Source organism: Argentina anserina, chromosome 4, assembly GCF_933775445.1.
Source record: "Argentina anserina chromosome 4, drPotAnse1.1, whole genome shotgun sequence".
Classification (NCBI taxonomy): domain Eukaryota; kingdom Viridiplantae; phylum Streptophyta; class Magnoliopsida; order Rosales; family Rosaceae; genus Argentina; species Argentina anserina.
The window spans coordinates 19,642,807-19,658,570 of NC_065875.1; the positions used below are offsets into that span (position 1 = coordinate 19,642,807).

The following is a 15,764-nucleotide window of genomic DNA, read 5'->3' on the forward strand; positions in this document are numbered from 1 at the left end:
ATTTCAATAAAAGAACTCTTATATTTCATTTGCACACAAGCATCATCCACTTGCTCAATTGTAAGAACCATTTGTGACCCTGAAAACTTTCCTAGTGGCTCAGCGCCCAAATAGCCAACGAGGCATTTGACGAATAGGAAAAGTATTATTTCCATCTTCATAACTTGTAAAGCAATTCAGTAAGTGTTTTGTTAATACTAAGCCTTCACGCATTGGAAAGATTGACAATAAGTCCCTCAGGTTTACTTAAGAGATCAATGACAGCGTCCAAAGCAATCTCAGTGTATAGATTCGGCCTCGCGTACAACTTGAGACAAGGCCCAAGTATAGGTTAAGACCATATTTCTGTACAAGGGATAACGATGAACTGAGAACGTACCTCCACAATCAGATATATAGGAGTTTAGAAGTATATATGGTAGATAACTTACTTTCAACCATCGGATAATAATTTCTTCACGCTATGACTTACAAATTATCATTGAATTTACAAGATGAAATGATTTAAACAACTGATTTCTGCAATGAGTAATCAGATAGGATTGTTAATTTAGGCCCCTCCTGTTAAAACATCAAATAGGTTAGTCAGATTGATGATCATAAATTTGAGTATGAGAATACATAATGATAGCATAATGGAGACTTTCAGTGACCACTGCCAAATACTTCGGTGAAGCTACTTGAAGTTTCAGTTTAGAGCTATACAAACTGGAAACTACGTTAAAGTTTCACTGCTCTGTAGAATCAAGCAATTATAAAAGTGAGCAACTAATTTTTGGACATGCGGAAAAATTTTGGCGAATTGGTGTGAATTGCAATATAGGTATTGAGAGCTTACCCAGACTCCCGGAGCCAAATTCAAATCTATTACCAAAGAAGTGATGCATGAGATCTTCTGAAAGTCTAGCCTTCTGTAAGTCAGACTATCTTTCCCTACAAACGTGTGAGAAATAGAGCGTTTACAAAATGAAGCTGCAGTATCAGGCTTGATTAAGTGATGTCAAACAGACGAACCTTGATCAACTCTTGGTTTGGCAACAGAACACACTGCTTAACACCTGCTGATGAACCATCACTCCCTTTCTGTCCAGCTCTTAGTTATACATGAATAAAGCACAAAACAAAATTAAGTAATGGTTACTATCAGTAGCATGAACTAGAAAAAATAGGCACACATACACCATGGCAGTACTAACTCTGGAAAAGAAGACAAGAATATACTGCTCACTTGTTCAACGTCAACACTGAGATTCTGTTGGAAGGGCATTGGGTAAAATAGAAAACATTACCCTTCTCTCAGTAATATTTGTTTGGTCTGCCAGTTGAAACCATTGAATTTGGTGTTGAACAAGGCTACTAGTATCAAACAATTTCCTTGTGAATATACAAAGGCAACATTCTTTAAACGACACCTTGATATGTATATAGTAAATAGATGATATAATTAAGGAAATGATCAACATTAAAGGAATTTAAGTTATGGATAATGATTTCCACTATGCAACCTAATTCACTGCTTCATCTGGAGTTGGATGTATTAATTGTAAATTGTAATAAGTCTCAGTGGAACACAGTGAGAACAAAAGTAGAACAGAAATTCAACATTAATTGGAATAATTTGTAGTCCTAGTGATAGTGGGGGTTTTATGGTTGGCTTGTCAATTCTTTTTCAAGCTAGCTTTTTTTTCAGTAAGATGAACTGCAACTTTCTCAAGAGCCAAGTCTCTCAAATGAGATGCAATTATTTATTATTGATTAGAAACGGAATATTATTAATTGTACAGACATTTGAGATATATTTTCTTATGTAGAAACTCTTCTACCTGATTCATACTTTCGCTCTGAAGAGAATGAAGATTGGCAGCTAGTTACAGAAAAGCAGCAAATCCACAATATTCTTCCTGTAATAAACAAAACAAAACATGGTTCAGGCTTGCCAAAAAATCTATGCACCAACTATCCATATAAATTTTCAACATGTGATATATACCATGCTCACTAGCTCTTGTAATATAGATGTGCACAAAGACTTGTACCCCCACAATGTTCACAAGGTTGGCCAGTATAGTCATTTCCCTGATTTGACATCAAAGATCAGCCATTAAGATATAGGCAGCAGCCAAGTTGAAGGACATGCATAATATGTGAGGCTAGATGTCATAGATCATGTTATTATAGTAGTAATGTTCAGACTAGTTAGGGATGAAGTGCATGTCTATCATCAAAACAGAAATTATAACCCAAAGGCTAACATTTCCATTCCTAGCCTCAAACCTGTTTGCATAAACTTTGGAACAGATAAAAACATTGACTCCTGGTGCTGATACCATGGAGCAAGTTGCAGTAGAATTGCCTAATCCACCATTGTTCTAATCCACTACCACCTACAACATTCTTCAAAAGTCAAAAACTTAAGATCACAATCGTAACTTTGATTGAATAATACGTTGGAGTGCAATACGAAAAACTTTATAAGTGCGATATGATGTGTCGTATGTCACAAATGACTAAAACTATTATGTGATGCAAAGTATATAGCAGATATATGATGGCAGTTAATCATATAGCGAATGACTATAAGTATCCACTCCGGCTTTAAAAAAAACTGCTTCTGTATTAGGTCGGTGGATTAACAAGTCCATTAAGCATGTTGTCCAATATATTTTAGATTGAAGACCATATAACATATGGAGAAAAGAAATCTATGTTACCACTTACCACACGAATGACATATTCATTTATGCAATGTATCAACAAATTTTTTCTTTGCAAGAAGATGCTGAAAAGACAAAAATAAAAAAGCTATAAAATTCCAGGCTCAAGTTCCGTGCATGATCATCCAAGATCAAATCTTATTCTTGCTGGATAAGGATAAAAAGTGGTGCAATTTACTCGAGCTGCATAGTAACAACGACAGGGACAATGCATGGCTACAAGTTCATGTAACTGGGTGCTGCTAAACATGATGAATATGAACAGGAGTTCATGACCTCAGAATGATAACGGATGACATCATTTAATCAAATCTATGCTATCATTTCACTTGGCCATAATTGGGAGGCTGATCTCTAGGGAAAGTGGATCATATTTTTTTTCATTTCATTCTTCTGAACTTACAAACTGAAGAAAGAGATTTTAATGGGGATACAAAGAAGGTGCCAGAGATAAAAATATATATAATAGTTAAAGAGAAAAATTCTGAATTATCAACAAGACAGCATTTAACAAGATCATTAGATATCGTGGTTTTCATTTGCCCATTTTGGAATTTGGCGCCCAGAAGGAATGTTGGGAAATGCCAATTAGCAATAGAGGTGCAAATTTCATCAGGGTATTCAAAAAGGTTGAACTGGATAGTTTATCCCTGCTAGAATGCCAAATATATATCACCAAAAGTGTAATGCACTGATGAAAAAATGTCTCTAGCATGATCTCTGTGTGTGTGCATGTATCGAATTCTACAAACTGGACTATATTGAGGCACAAGATATCACATCAGGTAAATTATAATCTTGTCTGTACTTTGTATGGCATCCTTTTTGTTTTCTTCTTTGACTTCTGTGGCATAGCCAACATTTCAAACACTACATAAATCATGTAGTCACAGTATTGCTCATGGTGCTGGTCATAAATATGGAATTACCTGTGAGAGAATGCATCCCATTCTATTTCTGTGTGTGCGACGGGAAGACGTCATGAAATCACCTTCAAAGACCAGAATCTCAATAAAAAGCAATCACCAGTAGTCATCACAGGAGCAAATCCCATCTTGAAAGTGATGGAACCGATTCATATCTCTAACAATTATTTCACGCTGCACGAGCTTTGATATCAATTTCATCATGGCATGGCAGTCCACACAAATCCGAAGATTTTTTATGATACGAATGAGGCTCCCCGCTGGAGTTCTAACCAGCGCAAATGCTAGAGCTAATCTTTCACTGTGTACCCACAAGAGGCGCACCTTTTCATCATCATGAACATCAAGCATAACAACATTACAATTGGGAACATGGCCTGCCTTAAAGGTTCTCATTTTCAACCATTCCAGCATACCACTAATCAGTCTCATGTCAGGATGTGAAGTATCGCCCACGGTGAAATAATGAACCGTACCCTGGTTCTCAATCCAACTTAGGCCCGGCTCCTTCTTTACTCCCTTTCTTTTCATGTTTTTCCTAACATAAGCCACATTATCCCACCTCTTCGCAGTTGCGTATAAGTTTGACAACAACACATGCGTAGACTCATCTTGGGGATCCATTTCGAGCACATGCTGGGCAGAAATTCTTCCAAGCTCAACATCATTATGGATAACACAAGCTCCAAGCAAAACACGCCATACCATAGCACTAGGTTTAAATGGAATTTCGTCAATCAACTTCACAGCCTTATCAAGCTGCCCTGACCTCCCTAGTAGCCAGACCATACAAGTATAGTGCTCCATGCATGGTTCAATGTTGTAGTCCTCAACCATAGAATTAAAATAAGCATGTCCTTGGTCTAACAGTCCTGCATTGCTACATGCCGAAAGGACACCAACAAAGGTTAACTTGTTAGGTTTGCAATTTGTTTCCTTCATCATTTCAAAAAGTTTTAGAGCCTGCTTACCGAGACCATGCATAGAATATCCCGAGATCATTGCATTCCATGAAACTTCATCTTGCTGCTTCATCTTGTCGAACATCAAGCGAGCATCTGTGATGCTCCCACACTTGGCATACATGTCTATCAAAGAATTACCAACTACAGTATCCTTGTCATATAGGGTTTTAAGCGTCACTGAATGAATCTGAAGTCCTGGTTCCAAGGCTGCTAGACTAGCAGAAGCTCTGAGAGCACTAGAGTACGTCACTTCTGTGGCTTGCACTTGGCATCTAAGCATATCTGAAAACAAAGTCAACGCCTTCTCCCCATCACCTAACTGGACATAACCAACAATCATCGTGTTCCAAGACACATCATTCCTGTTCGATGATTCCACAAACAGTTCCATCGAGTTCTCCATCTGTCCACATTTAGCATAGACATCCATGAGTGCATTTGAAACATAGACAACTGAGTTCAGACCAACCTTAAGTACATGACAATGGATTTGCTTCCCGAAAACTAAACTCTCCATGGTTGCACAAGCTTGCAGCACACTAGCATATGTAAATTCATTGGGAGCAACAAAAGCTCGCCTCATCCAACAGAACATGCCCAGCGCCTCTTCACATTGGTCACTCTGAGCATACCGTGAAACCATGAGGGTCCAAGGAATCACTTCATTTTTGGGCACCTCTTGAAACACCCTCCGAGCATCATTGACATCTCCACACGTGGTGTACAAATCAAGCAGCGAAATTCCCACATATAAATCCTTTTCATAACACGATTTTATCACATATCCATGAACACACTTCCCTTGATCCAGCACCTTTAACCCGAGACAGGCCTTAAGCAAACCGCTAAAAGTATAATTATTAGGCCTAAATCCAACCACCCTCATTTGACAAAAGAGGTCAACGGCCTCTCCAAAACCGCCATTCTCAGCATAACACCCTATCATCCCAGACCAAGCTACCATATCCTTGCAAACAATCCCATCAAACACGTCCCTAGTAATCCCAACCTCGCCGCAAACAGAGTATGCATCGATGAGAGCAGTTCCAACAAAGGCATTGCAGCCGTGTCCGAGCTTATAAACACAAGCGTGGACAGTCCAAACCAGCTCAGCCTGTCCCATCTTCACAAGCAACTTCAACAAGCTAGTAAACGCAAACGGGTTCAGCTCGTGGCCTTCTCTATGCAACCTGCTGAACAGCTCCACAGCGTCATTGAAGCGCTGAGACTCCGAAAGCCCCTGGATTAAGGTGACAAAGGAAATCACATTTCTGTGGGGCATTTCGTCGAACACCTTGAGTGCATTGTCGACCAGGCCAGCTTTGACGTACATGTTGGCGAGAATGTTGTGGGCGAACAAGTCCAAGCACGCGCCTTTCTTGACAATGTGGGAGTGAAGAGCCGTTGCTGAAGTGAAGTCGGCGTTTCTGATGTGGTGTTGGAGAGTGGCTGCGTAGGAGTGGGAGTCGAATTCTGGGTTGGGGAGTTGTGGGTGGAATGTCGAGTGTTGGAGGGATTGGGCAGCGTAGCCACATCGTTGAAAGGTTGAGAAAGAAATGGGTTTGCAATGTGTGGAAAATTTTCTTAGAGAAATCAGTGCGAGCATGGCCGCCAAAATCAGAAGAGAGTTGCTTTAGCGGGAAGGCGTACTTAAATTCAGAGTGTGAGCTCGTTGTGTGTTTATGACTCTCCCCATTGTTTGATGACTTCCATTACTGTAAATGACCAGGCAGCGTTTTTCTTATCGAAACTTGTTCATTTTGTATTGCTTTCTTTGGGACTACACTCGTATGTTTCGATTCACGGCCGCAAAATCTAAACAATAAAACATGAACGAAGAAGGTTGATGATTCAGTTTACGGCAATCAGTATTTCGGTATACTATACAATAGCATAGGTTTTGTAACAGTCGTGCAAATGAGTAGTCTCCATGATCGAGAACAAGTCTGGTTGGTTTGCTTGAAATAAGTTGGGACTTTGCTTGCAAAATCCGATCATTTATATGGCCATTAGCACAGAACAATAGAAAACGCCACAATAGAAAAACAGAACAATAGCAATAAGATCATAATCCTCCGATTAAAGCATTGGTAATAGAAGGCAGACGTCTCATAATCCAAATCTAAAGAGTCATCAACTAAATTTCATTTCATAGAATACCACATAAGACAAATGTGCAGAAGATTTCACCAACAGAACCACAGATAAAAGAAAGAACTAAGAACCCATTACAAAAATGAGAACCCTCCTCACAATCTAGCCTTTTGCAAAAGCAAGAACAGCACAGATCAATCTCCCTTCTTTCGGAAAGAGCAACCCTCAGTGAGTCTAGCACGGCCACCAGTCGGCTGGCACAGCACTGTCTGGCAATTCCCACACACCACAACAGTTTGGGAGTGACTGAACACGGTTGTTCTGCACAACAAATAAAGTTTTCGCTTCATTAAAATCACACAATGAAACTAACACATCAACGGAATTGAACTTTGTTGTATCCAATAGAACATAAACTGAAGATTCAAAATTAGCATGGACTTACATGTTGAAACAACCCTGGCACTTCACATCCTGGACAGGTTTACAAATCAAAAATTACTCCTTGAAAGACAAAAATTACTCCTTGAACAGAGCGAAAAAGAGTTAAGGGTATATTGTAGTTACCATGAAGAAAGAGTTGGGGGTCTGCACGAGCCTCTTGAGCTTGTGCTTCCTCTTCTCGAGCTCAGCCGGTGGGTGAAGCAAATCAATGTCGTTCTGAAGCACCTATTTTCCACAAACCCGAACAACAGTTAAAACTACAAATGTTTTAGATCGGGAAAAAGGGTTATCAATACGTTAAAGAACAAGAACATTTGAGTCAGCTCACCATCTTGAATAGATCGCTGTTAGCTTCGGCGGCAGGAGCTTCAGGAAAAACCTAACACAACTGAGTAAGAGGAAGACCTAATCGCGAAGCAGGGGCTTCTTATATGAACCGAACAGAACGATGTGGGCCACTCGATCAATTAAGGTTATTCTCGTCATTTTTGTTTAGATCTCTTCTTATATATTAATTAAAATATTACTAAAACGAAGCGGGTACGACCGTTCACCGTCAGCACTGTTTATTGAGGTTGGAGACGGGTTGAAGCACATATGTAGCCTTCGTTTGCTGCAACGACATCAACCTAATTCACTCCTTTCTTTCCTTTTGCTTGCGGTGTAGAACCCTGGTGGCGCAAGAGATTTGAGACTTCAACGTGGGGAGTGAGTTTTCTTAGACGGTGTAGAGTTTAGATAAATTGGAGAGTATAAATGAAGAAAATCATCAGGGAGATTGAGGACGATTTTAATTTGGGCTCTGCCAACAGGAGGAAAGAAGGTGCAGAGGAAGGAAAGAGAAAATGTACTTTGGATCTGCTCTTAAGATTTTGGGTAATTTCCTTAATTTTCTTCTGATGGATTACAATTTCTAAATTTTCACTTCCTATTTCTTATGTATATATATATAGGGATCCAGAGTGAAGGTTCACTCTGAAGTTTCAGACTGAAGTTTCAATTTTGGCACACTTTTCGGTCAAATTTTTTCACCATAAGCGATTCAATATTTAGATATGCTATTCAAGATCATCTCTATAAAGTTTCATCCAATTTGACAATGATTTGAGCTTTCAAAATTGAGATTTACACGAACGGTTCACGTTGAACAGTTTTAATTCATTTATTGATTTAATCTAATTTCAATACCTCAACGATGTCCGAATTAGATGAAATTTTGTAGAGATGATCTTGAATAGCATACCTAAATATTGAATCGCTTATACTGAAAAAATTTGACCGAAAAGTGTGCCAAAATTGGAACTTCACTCTGAAACTTCAGAGTGAACCTTCACTCTGGATATGGACTGTATATATATATTTATATATATATATGCTTGCATAATGAACAATTGAAGAAAAAGATTACGATGATCGAGTTAGAGTTCGTATGCAACTGTCCAATTAGAGAAGTGATTGATATCAAAGGGGCACAATTAGAGAAGGACAATGAGAACTGAGAATATAAGAGCGTATTTAAATAATGAATGAGTTGGTTTTGTTCGTTGGTGATTACCACAGATATCATTTGAATTTATGTTACAGAGAACTTCCTTTATTCATTCATTGTGTAGATGTATTTGCAGTTTGGGTTATGCTAATAGGAGGAAAGAAGATGCAGTCATGCAGAGGAGATGAAGGAAAGAGGAAGAGCCTTTGGGATTTGCAGCTGCCTTTGAGAATTTGGGTATTTCGTTTCCTCCTGCTTTTTTCTTTGTTTCTTCTGATGAAATACAAACTTAGGAAGTTTAACTCCTCAATGTAATATATACATATATATATATATATGCTTGTATAGTGAAGTAATTGAGAAAAAAGATTGAGATGAATGAGAGTATAAGGGACTTTTGGTTTAATTGAAACTCTGCCCTGTATTATTATTATTACCTTTAGCCACTTGAATATAAAACATCATTGATTAATATTCAAATCAAAGGGGGATAAGTAGAGAACTCAATGAGAATATAGGAGTAAAAGTGTAGTTGTTTATGTTGATTGGGATTACCGTTGATATCCTCTGCATGAGTTTTAAAATTTAAAACTTATATAAATTGACTGACCATATTATATATAAATTGAAGGTAAAAATACCGATTTACACCTCAAATTTAGTTATAATTGTCAATTTGCACCCTGAACTTGTATTTGAGTCAATTTACCTCTTAAACTTGGTAAAAATTGCCGATTTGCACCATATCCGTTAAATTTAATGTTTTTCATCCAATTTTAAGTCACATGTCATGCATTTGAGGGGCAATATTGTCATTATATATTTATTTATATTTAATAATGAAATAAATTAATAAAATTACTTAAGATGAACACTTGTTACAATTTTTTTTCGAAACATGTTATTGATTTATATATTTATTATTTTACGTGATATAGTATGTTAAAAGATATTTAAAAAATATAAATAAATACATTGAAAATTAAAAATAAATGTGTGTTCTGGGAGAATTACTATTATACCATTGTGTGTGTCTTAGCTTTATTAGGTTTCCTGTTAGAGATAGATTCACGTCTCTGTAATAGATTAGGACTCCGAATCCTACGGGATTGTAGTTATGTAATGCCTATATATAGGCTCATTATCAATAATTAAATGGTTACGTTTTGTTCCATTACGTCGTTATTATTCTCGTTTCGTTCATCCTCCAACAATGTGTACATATATATATATATATATATAAGACTTTTCACATAAGGAGGTCCTTATCTTAGCTTAAGGTACAGATTTTCATTGTTGACCAACTTTTCGATCGAGTTTTTACATCTCCACCGTCAAATATCTAGGTTATAACGTATTAGATCATCTCCACAAAATTTTAGCCGATTTCATGATCGTTAAGGTATCGAACTAATCAAAAACTAATGGACGTATTGAATTTGCCGAACTTGAATCGTTCATATTTTGAGTAGAAAATCGAAGTTATGAGTACCTTAACGGTTATAGAATCGGCTGAAATTTTATGGAGATGATCTATACGTTATTACCTAGATATTTAACGATGGAGATGTGAAAACTCGATCGCAAAGTTGGTCAAAAATGAAAATCCGCACCTTAAACTTAGATAAGGACCTCTTTACCTGAAAAACCCCATGTATATATATATATATACACAACACACTATATTTGAATGGGTGGGTATGTTGAATATATAATTCGAAGTATGGTTAAGTATGTAGAAAAAAGATGTAAATAAATAATTTGATTAAAAAATAATCCTCCTTTTAAAGAATATTTGTATTTGTTTTTAAGAAAAATATAAATAGAAAATGACAACATTACCCCACATGTGCATAACATTTGACGCAAAATTGGATGAAAACAGTTAAATTTAATGGATGGGGTGCAAATCGGCAATTTTTACCAAGCTTAGGAGGTAAATTGACTCAAATACAAGTTTAGGGTACAAATTGACAATTTTAGCCAAATTTGGGGTGTATTTTGGTAATTTTGCCTAAATTGAATGAAAAAAAAACTCACTGAGTTATATAAATTGTTCGTTAAATATGTGGAGCAATTGCAAGTTGATTCAAATCGGAATGAAAATGTGTGTTGAGCAGCGCTTCGCACGTGTAGGAAAGCTAGTATTAGTAAATGGTGTCGTTTGGGTGATGTTAGGGTTTTCGGTTTATATGCCTCTCTATATAAAGCCATGGTACTATGCTTCTTCCTTTAGTCTCCACCTCTCTAGTCCAGATTTTTCAAGCTCACTCTTTCAATCCTGATTCATTTAGCAATTTGCTCAAAATTTTGATTTTTTTTTCTTAGATTGATTAAGGGATGGAAGAGCAAATGATGAGAAACATTTGGAATTGTAAAACTGATTGGTGAATAACCATGAAGCTTCCAAAATTCGAGTGTTCTAAAACTGATGCTCTGCTCTGTCTTCACTCTCAATCAACGAATTTGGTTCATTGTGTATAAATTTCAAGTATTGTTCTAGGTTGTACTTAGTTGCAAGTGTTTTGGTTATTGCCTTGTGAGAACCGAGCGAACTAGCATAGTGTTGCTCGTGTTTTGTTGCGGGCATAAAGAAACCTCATTCCTTTCTGGATCATAAGAATAATTGATGTATTCTCTTCTACATTGAAAGAAAGATCTTGTACATACCTAATTTGATGTCTATCGTAAAATGTGTTTTTTTATTGAGTTAAGTTTAACCGATCTTGCTTCAACGCTACCTCAAGACTAATCGTATGATAAGATATGATAAGATAATCGATGAACCAGAAGATAAACTATAACGATCGTACCATGGAAAGCCACTGATACAAAACCCAAAAGGAAATGAAAGCTAAAGGAAACTAAAGAAAATACTAAAATTCAATATTCATCAATATCCTTACAAGCATACTACTTTGCCTTATATAGTGATATAAACCCTAAAAACCCGTTTTCAAAACAACCCGGTCCATTGACCCATTTTATGGAGGCCCAAAGTGATAGGTAGCCCATGTCAAAAGTAGAATTATTATATTACCATCCGCTTAAAGAACATGCTTGACCTCAAGCCTGAAGTGTCTTATGAGATCAGTTAACTCATGGTCATTAGTGTCCTTGTAAATCTCAATCAACCGAGCAAAAGCAAGAGCATAAACATATAGGTTGACTAGTTGAAAGGATATGGTAAACACAATAACACTTGTGTTCAAAAATCCAATAGTGTTGTCAATACCATGAAGAGCAACAAGGTTATTGTCACCAAGATGATGGGATAAGAAGTCAGGATTATCATATGTAAATGTAGAGAAACCAAGGACATGGAAAATGATATTTAGAAACAAAGGCTGTTTAATTTCTTCATATGCCAAGTATGCATTCTCTAGTGGAATGATTGCATGAGCAGCACATATTCCATTGGTTTTTGTAAGAACTCCATGACATTCTCTTTCACAGTTTCCAACCCTTGTATGTAGTAACTCCCAAGTTGTAAATGGTTCTCCCACTTCAAGCATAACAACATAAGACAAGAGCAATTGAAGCTGCCAATATCCATTTATAAGCTCTTGGATAAAACTAGGGAAAAGTATTTGAAAGACCAGCCATGATCCCTCAACTCCCAATGCATTATTTAGTTCCTGCCTCAAATCACTCACAGTAACCACAATGATATTCAATAAGACAACAATAGTCACTTCAATGCTACTTGGCACAATATAACAAAAGCTTCCAATAATATCAATTGATGAAATATGAGAGTAATCATTTGAACATGGATTAGAATTGTACCATGCTAAAGGCTGATGACCACTACAAACTTGATGAACACCAATAATCCTCATACTTTTTTATCTTCCCACTATAGTAATGATGGGATACTCGTGGCCATGGAGAGTCAAGCTTCCAATAACAAGTTTATTGCTAATGTTAGCTCCAAACAGTAAAGCCGGGACATAGCTATCATCACCAATAACAAAAGTATCACTAATGCATGATAGTTCCTTTTGCAATCTCAAATGTTGCATCACAGATTTCTCATAATGATGCACAACCCCAAGACTGAATAAAAAGCAAGGATTGGTTTCTATATCCCCAGACTTAACACATGATACTAGCAAATTGACATTTTGAGAGACAACACTAACTTCATGTATACTATCAAGACTTCTCAAATGCAGTTGTGTAACAATGAATTAGCACAGGGACAATGCCAGCCATATGTTCACGTGTGAAGAGAGGGTTGCCACCACCATTATCACGAACCTTCTTATCAATTCCAAGGAAGCTTAGTTGCAGTACATAGTGGCCACCCTTCTTTAACCCCTCAGTGTTATAATCAAGTCATGCACACAATTCATATCCTTTCTTGATCAATCAATCGACCTTTCTCACTGATTCCAACTATTCAGATCTACCTTTGATTTTTACCTTTCATAGTCTCCCCAAATCAAATACCTAATTAATACTCATGACCGATTCATTTCTTCCCTAACAGCCCCATTGGCACCGCTCGAAATCAAAGTACCTACTTAGCGGATCACTGCTGTTCGGATGACTTCATATATGTCTGAGATCTCTGTTATGAGCATTTTCCAGTGATAGCTGGTCTGTTACCATCACAGATAGATAATTAGGCTTTTATCATGGAATTGTCAAGGGCTTAGGGCTGACCTGACATGCAAGAATTTGAAGAAATTGAAGAAGAAACACAACCCTAATATGCTCTTTTTAATGGAGACCCACCAGCAAGATGCAACTCTAAAATTTGGAAGAAATACTTGCAGTATGACAATATGTATGTTGTAAATCCTTCGACAACGAGTAGTGGAGGTCTTGCTCTTTTTTGGGATAGTAATGTCCAGGTCACTTGCATTACCAGTTTGGCAAATTATATTAATGCTTCCATTTGTTTTGCTTCGGATTTGTTTTCATGTTTTGTTTCATGTATGTATGGTTCACCTCATGCTAATCAGAAAGTTAATTTTTGGCGTTCCATGTACTATGTATTTTTTTCTAGAAATATTCCTTGGATTTGTGTGGGAGACTTTTATGAAATTCTTTGGCTTCATGAGAAATGAGGAGGTTTGCCCCAACCAAACTGGAGAATTAAGTTGTTCCAAGCTTTTTTGTCTAAGGTTGGCCTATTTTATTTGGGGTTCAATGGACCCAACTATACCTGGTTTTGTATTCAACACAGTAGTTGATTATCAAAGAACATCTGGACCGCGGGCTAGTGAATGTTGCTTGGAATGTTAAGTATCCAAGAACTCAAGTCACCCATTTACCCAAGCTACCCTCAGATCATAGACCCATCATGGTTGACACTGTGCCTCAGGAATCTCTATCTTCAAAATTGTTTAGGTATGAACATATGTGGAACCCTCATCCAGATTGTTTTCAAGTTATTACAAGTAATTGGAGATCATCCCCAATTGATTCAACTTGGTTAGTTTGGTTTGCTAATCTGATCCGGTGTAAGTCAGCCCTATTGAAATGGTCCAAAGATTCTTTCCCAAATTTTGGGAAACAAGTCTTTACTAATTTCCAGAGAATACAAAGTCTGCTAGATTATGATGATGATCAGGTTGGGAATGAGGTTAAAACGACTTCAGATCAAATTGCCTATTACTGGAACCTAGAGGAAATGTACTAGAAACAACGATCCAGGATTAGTTGGCTAGCTCAAGGGGATTTAAACACTCACTTTTTTCATCAAACTGCAATTTCTAATTGGAGAAGGAACAAGATCTTGCGCATCAAGAATGAGAATGGGAAGTGGTTAACCTCTGAATCTCATATTGTTTCTTATTTCACAAATTACTTTCATGATATGTATAAAGCTACAGAGTTGGAGAATGTTGATTTTGTGCTTGATTTTGTTGAGTGTTCTATCTCTACTGAACTGAATTCAGAACTAACGAAAGAGATTACAATAGAGGAGGTGAAGAATGCAGTTCTTGATCTAGGTGCTCTTAAGGCACTAGGGCCGGACAAATTTTCAGGAAGTTTTTATCACAATCATTGGGAGATTGTTAAAGAAATTGTTCATGCAGCTGCTACATAGTCCTTGGACTCGGACACCCTATCTAATCACTTCAATTGTACCTATTTGGCTCTAATCCCAAAAGGTGATAATCCGGAGTCAGCCTCTCAATACTGTCCCATTGCTTTATGCAATTTTGGGTATAAGATTTTGACTAATGATGTGCTCTCTTATATGATTCGTAAACTTTGCTCTCAGAATCTCTTGGATGCAGTTCGTAATTCTCATACATGTCCATTTGTGAGTCACCTCTTCTTTGCTGACAACTCACTGTTTTTTCTTAAAGCTACATTGTTCAACTGTGAGACTTTATCGAATATCCTTAACTTGTATTGTACTGCTTCAGGACAATCTATAAATATCTAAAAGTCGTCACTTTACTTTAGTCCAACTACAAGGCAGGAGATTATTGAACTATCGAATAAGATTTTGGTTGCCATGCTTCAACTCTTACTCAAGCAAGGAAAGAAACAAAGATTAAGGCTGTGGCTTTGGCTGTTCCGACTTATCCCATGACGGTCTTTAAGTTTCCGATTACAGTATGTAACCAAATTTCATCTTCCCTTTCAAATTTTTGGTGGGGAAACAAGGCTACTAATGGTATTCATCAGAATAAGTGGGAGTTGATGAATTGTGCGAAAGACAAAGGTGGTTTGGATTTCAAGAATCAACATGAGTTTAATGTGGCTTTGCTTGCCAAGCAATGTTGGCGTTTATTATCTAATCTGAATGCTTTTTGGGCAAGGGTTCTAAAAAGTATATACTTTCCTGATGGAGATCTGATGAACGCCGCTCAGGGTGCCTCTCCCTCTTGGGCATGGTCCAACCTTCTAGAAGGTCGTTCTTTTCTTTAGAGAGGTTTGTTGTGGCAAGTTGGGTCAAGTTTGACGGTGGATTTATGGTAGGCTGAGAAGCACGGAAGCTTGTCTGCAGTCGCGCTTTGCGCTTCAGAAGCGGAAGCGCGCCGGAAGCGGCCGGAAGCGCGATTCTGAGAAAAAGGTGGTTTGGAAGCGATATGGAAGCGCGAGCTTCCAAATTGGAAGCGTCAAATAGGCCGGAAGGAAGTGATATGGTATCAGAGCTACGGCT

General features: G+C 37.4%; 2 protein-coding genes across 3 annotated transcripts; both read right to left on the reverse strand.

The window, feature by feature from the left end:
- Positions 1-235: 235 nt before the first annotated feature.
- On the reverse strand, positions 236-6,303 carry LOC126789846 (putative pentatricopeptide repeat-containing protein At5g13230, mitochondrial). Of its 2 annotated transcripts, XM_050515907.1 has the most exons (8): positions 3,644-6,303; positions 2,275-2,394; positions 1,991-2,076; positions 1,824-1,901; positions 1,229-1,374; positions 1,015-1,093; positions 432-933; positions 236-345 (listed from the first exon to the last, which is right to left on the reverse strand). In XM_050515907.1, the coding sequence occupies exon 1, from the start codon at positions 6,209-6,211 to the stop codon at positions 3,737-3,739; it is 2,475 nt and encodes an 824-aa protein (XP_050371864.1). In that variant the 5' UTR covers positions 6,212-6,303; the 3' UTR covers positions 236-345; positions 432-933; positions 1,015-1,093; positions 1,229-1,374; positions 1,824-1,901; positions 1,991-2,076; positions 2,275-2,394; positions 3,644-3,736. The 2 variants fall into 2 exon arrangements, with proteins under 2 accessions (XP_050371864.1, XP_050371865.1); XM_050515908.1 differs by lacking the exon at positions 1,229-1,374 and having other exon boundaries at positions 1,824-2,384.
- A 425-nt stretch (positions 6,304-6,728) lies between these two features.
- On the reverse strand, positions 6,729-7,553 carry LOC126789874 (40S ribosomal protein S27-2). Its single transcript, XM_050515943.1, has 4 exons — positions 7,472-7,553; positions 7,267-7,368; positions 7,145-7,173; positions 6,729-7,020 (listed from the first exon to the last, which is right to left on the reverse strand). Exons 1-4 carry the CDS (start codon positions 7,472-7,474, stop codon positions 6,894-6,896), a joined length of 261 nt encoding a protein of 86 aa, XP_050371900.1. The 5' UTR covers positions 7,475-7,553; the 3' UTR covers positions 6,729-6,893.
- Between the last annotated feature and the right edge of the window lie 8,211 nt (positions 7,554-15,764).

Bases quoted from the DNA above. Each gene is read 5' to 3' on its own strand.
- LOC126789874 (XM_050515943.1), bottom strand. The intron at 7,174-7,266 runs GTAACTACAATA...AAACCTGTCCAG, and splicing joins CCCCCAACTCTTTCTTCATG to GATGTGAAGTGCCAGGGTTG. The intron at 7,021-7,144 runs GTAAGTCCATGC...TTTGTTGTGCAG, and splicing joins TGCCAGGGTTGTTTCAACAT to AACAACCGTGTTCAGTCACT.
- LOC126789846 (XM_050515908.1), bottom strand. From the start codon at position 6,211: ATGCTCGCACTGATTTCTCTAAGAAAATTTTCCACACATTGCAAACCC.